At 49.0% G+C, this 9,936-nt stretch overlaps 1 protein-coding gene across 1 annotated transcript in view; it reads right to left on the minus strand.

The window, feature by feature from the left end:
* Positions 1-8,188: 8,188 nt before the first annotated feature.
* Positions 8,189-9,936, minus strand: part of LOC108788514 (protein crumbs homolog 2-like) — a 57,283-nt gene continuing 55,535 nt past the window's right edge. The window contains exon 13 of the mRNA XM_018558288.1: positions 8,189-8,438. Within this exon, the coding sequence (XP_018413790.1) occupies positions 8,214-8,438 (225 nt within the window). The 3' untranslated portion in view covers positions 8,189-8,213. The remainder of the gene's footprint in view (positions 8,439-9,936) is intronic.

The following is a 9,936-nucleotide window of genomic DNA, read 5'->3' on the forward strand; positions in this document are numbered from 1 at the left end:
CAGCTGTCACTCACGCAGTTGGGTGGATCTCTACAGTAATGTCGGGATCCGTCCCGGCTGCGGCGGTCTCAGTATACCGCGAGCTGTCGCTCCCTGTATACTGAGCTTTGGGTGACGGGAGGACGCTAGTTTGTGTCAGCCGTGACCCTTAGGAGAACTATGGGGGAAAACACTGACCCCATAGTTGAGTCGTGGGCTAGATTTTTACAACTGTAGGCTTGGAAAGCTAAAGTCACTCAAGCCACGAATAAAACATAAAGTCACACATATGGCCTTAAAAAAAGTTATTGTTTATTATAGTTTTATTTGTCAATCATTTCAGGACCAAAGTAAGGACACAGCAAATTTACAAAATATACATAAAAACATTTCCACAAAGCTACCGTGTTTCCCCGAAAATAAGACACTGTCTTTAATTTTTTTTTTTTTTGCTCAAAAAAACAATGCAGGTGTAATTTTTTTTTTTTTTATGTACAACAATCCGCACTTATTCATGTAGAAAAATATGGTGATCAGGGCAATCAGGGGTGCCGTACCTTTCCAAGAGCAATCTGCTAACCAATCGCTGGCCAGGATGAGCAAAGCGCGCTTTCACTATGGATTCCTCACAGGCGCCTGTGACAGGAGCCGGCGCTATAGAGGAGGCGTCGGCTTATGCGGCTCTGCTCCCTCCACTGCCGCCTCGCTTCCTCTAGCGCCGGCTTCATTGACACAGCTGATTCTCTCGTGGCTCTTCAAGTTCCCCCTTATGTCACCACCGGCCCTGGGAATCGTCACAACTAGGTCTTATGTTCGGGGTAGGTCTTATATTTTAGCAATTCCCAAAAATAGTACTAGGTCTTATTTTCGAGGGAAACAGCGGTATATAAAATATGATGCTCCCATACTGGTAAAATCACAGTCTCACAAAACATAACCTCAATCTCTCTGAAAATAAAATCTTAAAGGCTGAAGATTTATGCCAGGTTTTATTAAAATGCATTAACAGATTTTGTAGCCCAACCGAACATTGATTTCAGATCAGCTTAAGTCTTACAGTTCGTTTTCTTTGAAAAGCAGCCACAGCCTGAGTAGAAAAGCCTGTCCCCTGCCAGCATGTTGTAGAGAAGGACCCTTGCTCTCTGTACGGAAGTAGTGGTCTCTCTTGAAAGGTTTGATAGCTCTCCTCTGAGTCAGAGCTCTTCAGTAAGAGGGGAGGATGGGCTTTGCTGGTCGTGGCGCTATAGAATGGGGTTTTCTCTGCACATGTGTTTGGGTTTAGTACAAATCCCGGACGAGCCCCCATATGTTTTGCTTTGCAAACTTTCACAGCTATTTGTTTATCGGATTCTTGTAGTAAAGCCGATGAAACTGACCTAGAGTTCAGTCTCCCACCTACCATTACTTCCCCTGATGGGCAACCCTTTATTTCCACTGGGCCTTGAAACGCCTATTGAATTTGCTTGGTGGACCTCTCAAAAAGTATTGTACCTTCCCCATCTGGTAGAGGACGGCTCTATTCGCCCTGCTTCCTGATTGCCCGGGAAGCCGGCTTCATGCTCCCTCGTCATGAGATGATGAGGGAGCATGAAGCCGGCTTCCTGGCCAATCAGAAAGCCAGGCACTGCGTCATTACTCGGCGCCCGGCTTCCATGATTGGCCAGCAAGCCGGCTCCATGCTTTCTCGTCACATACAGGAAGTATCGGGCTAGGCATCGGAGCATTTGGGCGAGTACGAGTACTCGCCCAAATACTCGGTATCGGCACCGATACCGATACTAGTATCGGTGCATCTCTATTGTCTACCTATGATGTGGCTGCTTTCTACAGAAAACAAACATTTAGGCCTGGTTCACACTTTTCCGTTTTGTAGCGCGTTCAACGCTCTACAAAACGCTCAAACATGAAAATCCCATTGTTTTCTATGGGTATGGTTCACACCTTTCTGTATTTCCGCCTGTCTGAACGCGCTACAAAGCGGCCTACGCCTGAAAAGGTACATGAGCTTCTTTGCGGCGTTTTTGTAGCGCGTTTCCATTGGGATACAGCCAAGTAGCCCTCGGAAACGCGCGTTTGTTGCACGTTTTTTTTACCGCGAACCGCGACAAACGCGCATATTCGATACGCCTAGGTGTGAACACAGCCTAAGACTTTGCACACTTTATATTCTACTGTACCTGGAATGTAATCAGCTGATTTTAACAGAAAGTTGGATTGGGCTTTACCTTTTCCCAGCCTTGACTTTCATTCGCATCACACAACAAATTACAAACACTACGGTCTGTATCCATTAAGGCATAAAAAGTGCAATAAACCATAGCAACCCAATTCACTCTCTTCTTTCCTATTACACCATAATGAACACTGACATTTTGCTGTTACAACCTAAGGTATCTAGGTGTCCACTCAATATACCTTAAAGGAGAACTATGGGATAAGTTTTTTTCCCCATAGTTCTCCTCAGGGTCACGGGAGGACACAAACTAGCGTCCTCCCATCACCCTAAGCTCAGTATATAGGGAGCTGCAGCTCGCGGTATACTGAGACCGCCACAGCCGGGACGGATCCCGACATTACTGTCGAGATCCACCCAGCTGTGTGACTGACAGCTGGCTCTACCTATCTAGAGGCAGAGCCAGCTGTACCCGCCCCCTCCCCCGTCCGTTCCGACAGTCACCGCTGCCGGAACGGGGAGGGGGGGAATCACTGCAGGGAGCCGTGAGTGACAATCACGGCTCTCTGCAGGGAGATGATCGAGAGGTGAGCGAGCGCCGGTATGTGTTCCCTCACTTCCCGATCTATTAAGCCGACAAGTGACAGTCTCATTGTCACAGGTCAGCTAGAACTATGAAGCTGAGCGATTTTCACTCGCCTCATAGTTCTCCTTTAAGCTTTGTCTAATCTAAATGTAGCTCACGGGGCTTCTGAGTGGGACTGCAGCCTCTGCTCACATGGTTGTTTGATGTAGGGTTGGGCTCGATGTTCGAGTCGAACGTGACTTCGGCTCGAACCTCGCTAGTTCGTGTTTTTCGCCGAACACACAAACTATAAGGGGGTCCGGCGGTCTGTTCGACCACTGAAAGCCCCACAAGGCAGTGCACCTTGGGTGAAGGCCTAATTGGCTAAAGGCTTGCCCCTGACCACACCTTGCCCAATCAGGGCACAGAGAACAGTGAGCGCCATGATTGGGCAAAGTCATGATGACTCTGCCCAATCATGTCTCACCCTGTTACAACTGTAAAGCTGTCACCGCTACCCCCGCCCAAATGTTTACATGTTACCGGCATCTGTCAAAATGCCATTATGCGGGCGGGTGTTGGTCGCGAGTGAACGGGGAGGCGGTCCTCGTTTTTTTTTTTATTGTTTCTATTTATTTATTTCTTTTGTAGAGTCGTCGTCGACAACGCTGGACATCGTGATTGATGTTGGATTACAATTTAATAATTTTTTTAATAAAAGATTTGTCAAAAACATGTCTTTTGTTTTCCAAATAAAGGATTTTTTCAAAAGTCTGGACTTTTTATTTACAAATTTATTTAACCCTTTAGTGAATGGGTAGGGGAACAAGTACCCCTTACTCATTCATAAGGGGGGGGGGGAGGAGGTGACATGTGGGTGCCCCTTTATTATAGGGGTACCCTGATGTGAAAAATCCCCCCTGCCGCAGACCCCCACAACCAACCCCCCCAGGGGAAGAGGCCCTTGTCCCCATCAGGGTGCTTTTCCAGGGGCTTTTCCACTAGTTTGATGCACAACCTCTTTGGCTTGTGACAGAAGGGATAGGAATACCTAGCTTGAATACTAAGAAGTTTTAGGCCTTGTTCACACCAAATGCAGAGCAGATCTGCACGGGTTTCTGCACACGTAGTGCCGCGTTTTTTTATACGTTCCGGGACGTTTTTGGTTAAAATATATATATATTTTTGTTTAAAATGGGCTTTCAGTGCGTTCCAGGTGTTTTTGATGCGTTTGCATGCGTTCCAGACAGGGGCGTAACTAGAAATCACAGGGCCCCATAGCAAAATTCTGTATGGGGCCCCGTGATTGCTAGTTATGCCACTTGCAGAGCCCACCATAGACTCTCTATGGTGGGCTCTGCAAGGTCTCAGCAGCGCTGTACGCTTCTTACCTGTCACCTCCGTGGTCGCCGCCGCCGGGCCCCTGCCTCCTCTTCCGTTCCCGGGCTCTGCCTCCTTCTATCGACGGGCCCCGCCTCCTCTTACATCACTGGCCCCACCTGCTCTTAGATCGCTGGCCAGTGATGTGAGAGGAGGCGGGGTTGCTGTTAGGCGGGCCCCGCCTCCTTCTTTGCTGCAAATGCCGGTGATCGGTCGAAAGTTCGAACTTATCGAGTTCTGGGACCGGAAGTCATGCGGGTCCCACAACTCGATAAGTTTGGACTATCGATAGAACACCGGTGTAACCGGCCTATTCTGCCGCATCTGCTGGCTGTCACTGACAGCTCCGCAGCGGCTGTGAGTGGGAACGTTTTCCTTCACAGCAGCTGCTGAGCTATGTCAGTGACAGCCAGCACCCGAGACGCCATAGCGACCCAGGCGGCCCACACGGCATCAGAGGGATGCCTGGCCGGGCCCCCCTGTGCACGGGCCCCATAGCAGGCGCCTGGGTCGCTATGGCGATTGTTACGCCACTGGTTCCAGAGCAGGTAAAATAGGGCCTGCTGCAGTTTTTTTACCTGCTCTGGAACTGAACGCTGCGATGTGAACTGGAGCTAAAAATACCATTGTAATACATTGGACGCAGTTTTGCTCCGGTCTGTAACTGCTCTGCACTTGCTCCGCGCTTGGTGTGAACAAGGCCTTAGGATAGATTGTTCCAAAAACCGAAGTCACAGGTAGAGATGAGCTCAGGTTCCGACCAAACCCGGAAGTGACATGGGGCCATGCACCCAAGCAGCTGCAAGCTAGGGTGTTACCTTCCCCGCAGCTCTACATAAACAAAAGGGCGGGAACCTTGTGCTGACATAATTGGCCTTATATGGCCACATGGCCATAATAGGTCAATGTCATTGACCAAATATAGCCGTATGGCCATATAAGGTCAATGACATAACAGCACCCCACCCCTTTGGGAAAATTCCTGGCCCCCAGCTGATTTGGAGGCAGTGGAAGGATCTTCTGTCTGGGTTCAGAGGACCTTAGGTGCAGTCTGGGTTCAATCCGAACTTGAGATCATCCATAGACACCAGCAATAGGGTTTGTGTACATGGGCATTTGTTCATGTCAGAATTGGTTTTTCTCCCCATACAATACATAGAAATTCCAAAATTGCTTGATGTAAAGCAGAAGTAAGAAGCAGGTCAGCACCAATTGGGAGAACTATGAGGTGGTGCTTTTCACTCACCTCCTATTTCTAGCCGACCTGTGACAATGAGACTGTCACAGGTCGGCTCAGTAGATCGGGAGGTGAGCAAGCACATACCGGCGTCCGCTCACCTCTCGATCCTGTCACAGCTCTCCGCCATGACAGGGGAGGGGCTGGATTCCCCCCTCCCCGCTCCGATCCGCCAGCGCTGACTGGCGGAACGGACGGGGGAGGGGGCGGGTACAGCTGGCTCTGCCTCTAGATAGGCAAAGCCAGCTGTCAGTCACGCAGCTGGGCGGATCCCGGGGCACAATTGTCGGGATCCGTCCCGGCTGCGGCGTCTCAGTATACCGCGAGCTGTAGCTCCCTATATACTAAGCCTAGGGTGACGGGAGGACGCTAGTTTGTGTCCTCCCGTTACCCTAAGGAGAACTATGGGGAAAAGCCTTAACCCCATAGTTCTCCTTTAAAGGGTTCTGAAGGATCGCAGAAACACCTTATGCTGATCCCAAAGGCAAGCTGAATGCACCCAAAAGCATGTCACATTTGCCCATCTACACAGGCCCTAAAGGATATTTTAGAAGCAGGGTGATCCAGTGCAAAAAAGCAGAACTCCAGGCAAAAATGGAAAATTGTCGTTTGCAAGGTTCCCATAATCTGTGTACTTTCACAGCATGTTCCTTTAAATCCGACTTAGTTGGTATGAGTGATTCTGCCATTTCCCTGCCTTTTGCCTTATTTCTAGTGCCGGTCCAACAGCGATTTACAGCCACTATTCAAATGGCTCTTCCCCTAAACATTGTTGGTGCACGGAAGCTGTGCTGTGTAATTATGCATGTAAAGCAAAGGGCATGGAGGACGCTTCCTCCAGTGTGCATGCGCACTAAAAAGGTTATTCACTATGGAGCCGAAGGATCCCCCCGTAGCTTCGGCTGATCCTTCAGGTGGCTTTGGCCGCCTGAGCCCTTCAGTTCGAACCAAAGGGCTGCTGTACGGGCTATTCACAATAGCCTGTAGCGCAGCCGAGCAGCACAGCCAAGCCGAAAGGTTTATACTCCAGCTCGACTGAGCCCAAGCGTGTAGAAGGGCCGATGTTTCTCCACGCAAATGACTGCTGGGCGGAGCGAACCGTGACCTCACGGCTCGCTCCGCCCAGTTGTAATGACAATGTCATTAAACAATAACAACTGGGTGGAGCCGAGCCATGACGTCCGCCCAGTTGTTATTTATTGGCCAGGACCAGCTAGAAGATTCTGGCAGGTGCCGCCCAATAGGAAACAGTTGGGCGGAGCGAGCGATGATGTCACCGCTCGCTCCGGCCAGTTGTAATGACAATGTCATTAAACAATAACAACTGGGTGGAGCCGAGCCATGACGTCCGCCCAGTTGTTATTTATTGGCCAGGACCAGCTAGAAGATTCTGGCAGGTGCCGCCCAATAGGAAACAGTTGGGCGGAGCGAGCGATGATGTCACCGCTCGCTCCGGCCAGTTGTAATGACAATGTCATTAAACAATAACAACTGGGTGGAGCCGAGCCATGACGTCCGCCCAGTTGTTATTTATTGGCCAGGACCAGCTAGAAGATTCTGGCAGGTGCCGCCCAATAGGAAACAGTTGGGCGGAGCGAGCGATGATGTCACCGCTCGCTCCTGCCAATTGTTTTTTTTTATTAATTGTTTTTTTTTTTTTATTTTGCCGGCATCTGTCAGATTTGACATTATGTGGCGGGAGTTCATCGCGTGCGGTCGGGTCGGCATGCATCTTTTTTTTTTTTTCCTTTTCTTGAATTTAAAATTTTTTACATTTTCCTTTTTTTTTATTGTTAAAGTAATTATTCAACATTTTTCTTTTCCTCATTGAACTTTTTTTTACTATTCTGCTTGCTACCTCGGAGGTACCGAGCAGGATAGCCGAGCCAAATGCTTACTGCCGTTCGGCCCCTATGAGAATAGGGGGCGAACGGCAGCGAGTGAGCTACCGGAGCTTCGGCTCAGCCGATCCGGTCAAACTCCTTCTGCACTTCGGCTCAGCTCCAACGCGCAGAGCTTGTTCGGCTGACCGAAAGCAGCCGACGTACAGCTGATTTTAGCCGATGTAAGGCACCAAACCCATCAAACCGTGTCTTTATGGACCTAGGTTTTGTACACAAGGGCACATTCATGCTGGAACAGAAGAGGGGATTTCCAAAAGCATCCCCACAAGGTTGTTTGCACACCATTGTTTAAAATGTCTTTGTATGCGGTGGCATTACCAGTACCCTTCACTGAATATTCCTAAACCCAATAATTAGGAGGGGGAAAAACAGATTTTGGCTAGTTAGATGTAGATGTGATGATCAAGTGTCCACAAATTTTGTATATATAGTGTCATTAGGTCCCCTGTTCTTGAATTAGGACATGGGGGAAAGTTTGCACGTGGGAGGGGACCCACTCTTGGAACCCGTACCTTGGATACCTCCTTAAACTCAGAAGTTTACAATTTATTTCCGACCCCCCCCCCCCCCCCCCCCCCACCTCAAGGATAAGATCATTTTTTCCCCCCCCCCCCCCCCCCCCGTACTAATAAGGCTGTGTTACATGGAGATGTTCTTGCAGTAGGTATATCTTTATCCTTGACAAGGATAGCATAGTCTGGGTGTATTGGATGGAGGTTTATGCAGCCTCAGTTATAAAGGGTGTTTTCAATTGTTCTTCTTTGGTTCTGTCACGCTGAAACCATATGCTCAGCACAAATACAACACGAGGCGACATCTTTTGTGCAATGGCTTTGTCCAGCACTTGACGTTTCATCCTTCAGAGACTCCCCGCACTCGCTAGAAGCATTAGGATACCAGGTTCTCTTTTTTTTTGTGTGTGTCTTGCAGCTGATCTTCGTAATGGTTTGGTTGTCTAAATTTCACTGGCCATCATTAGATCAGTCTTTCCGTAGGCGGCAGCTTGAGGACATTCCACATCTCGACTCTAGCGCCTTCTTTCTCTTGCCGGCTTGGGCTGTACGTTCCCTGGGAGGCGCGCTTTTTCCGCATCGTTATCATAACCACTGCGATCACAAACAGCAGTATGAAAAGCATTCCTGTTCCTATGGCTGAGCCAACCAGACTGGAGGCCTGTGCCTTCCGGACCAATCGTGGTTTCTGCATTAAACACAGGAAAGTAAACAAAGACACCAAAAAAAAAAACCAGCAGAAAATATAAACATTATTCACACCAGTGCTACTCATCTTTATTAGCATATGCATTGCTTAATACAAATCCCAGAACCCTGTGGCTTGGGTCAGCTTACCTAGCTTATAGCCCATAATAGAAGTCACTAGCACTCTATGATAGGACGCCATCCGTGTGGTCACCTCCGTCAAGGTCTGTATGCTGGAGTGCAGTTGATTTCGGATTATAGCTAACCTAGCTTATCTCAAGTATCCCTTGATATTTGTATATTACTATTAACTTCAGTTGTGCATACTTGATTGCCAAAATATACCTTATGTTTTTGAGTTAAATGAGAATTATGAGGCGAGTGACTTTCACTCAGCCTCATAATCTGAGCCGACGTGTGACAATGAAACTGTCACAGGTCGGCTCAGTAGATCGGGAATGAGCAAACACATGCCGTCGCTCGCTCACTTCTCGATCTATCCCTGCAGGGAGCCGTGACTGTCACTCATGGCTCCCTTCAGGGATTCCCCCCCCCTCCACTGTCCGATCCTCTAGCGCTGACTGGCGGAACGGATGGGAGAGTGGGCGGGTACAGCTGGCTCTGCCTCTAGATAGGCAGAGCCAGCTGTCAATCACGCAGCTGGGTGGATCTCGACAGTAGCTGCACTTTCAATTACAAACATATACCCATCAGATTCAGCACTCACCGGAAATGTCAGACCTGCATTTGTGAAGGTCTATAAACGCTGGAGCCTCCCGATCATTGGTCCTCCAGGTAACTGCATATGCAACAGTAATTGTCCCGTGCTGCTCCTAGTTCTTTAACCAATCCTGCATCCCACACCAGCACAGAAGGAAGGAATTACAACCTCATTCTTGAGCTGGCATTTGCAATTGCTTTTATTTTGTTTAAATGGAGTTACTACACTACAATGGTTTTGTTATTCTTTTATGACTGTGCATCAAATTCTTGCCCAATATATTGGAGACTGGAGGTGAGGTGGAAAGTTCCAGGTGATTTGAAGCTGAAATCTTGTCCATCTATGCTGGTGTGGAGCTGAGGAGCTATCAAAGAGCTTAGAGGGGGAAGAACAGCATGGGATGGATGCGATTACCTGGAGAACCGAACGATCAGGATTGGGGATGTACCGATACTAGTATCAATATCGGGGCCGATACCAGGCATTTTCACGAGTACTTGTACTTGTGAAAATGCCCCGATTCTTAAGGCCGATACCGGCCCTTTAAATTTTTAAACAGCAGCGGCCGTCCAAGTTTCCGCACTTTTGTGGACCTCGGCAGCCTGCCATGGACCTTCAGATAGCAGATGGCAGTGCCTGTCCGGTTCTTTATCTCCTCTTTCCCGGCACAGGCACAGCCATGGACAGCCCCCCGGGGGCGGAACTACTGCCCAAGGGTTAGAAGCTGGGGGTTCCCGCCGCACACTGATGGAGAGGACTGGGCCGGGAGATGGATGAA

Source organism: Nanorana parkeri, unplaced genomic scaffold (genome assembly GCF_000935625.1).
Source record: "Nanorana parkeri isolate BGI_ZX_2015 unplaced genomic scaffold, ASM93562v1 scaffold15, whole genome shotgun sequence".
Taxonomy (NCBI): domain Eukaryota; kingdom Metazoa; phylum Chordata; class Amphibia; order Anura; family Dicroglossidae; genus Nanorana; species Nanorana parkeri.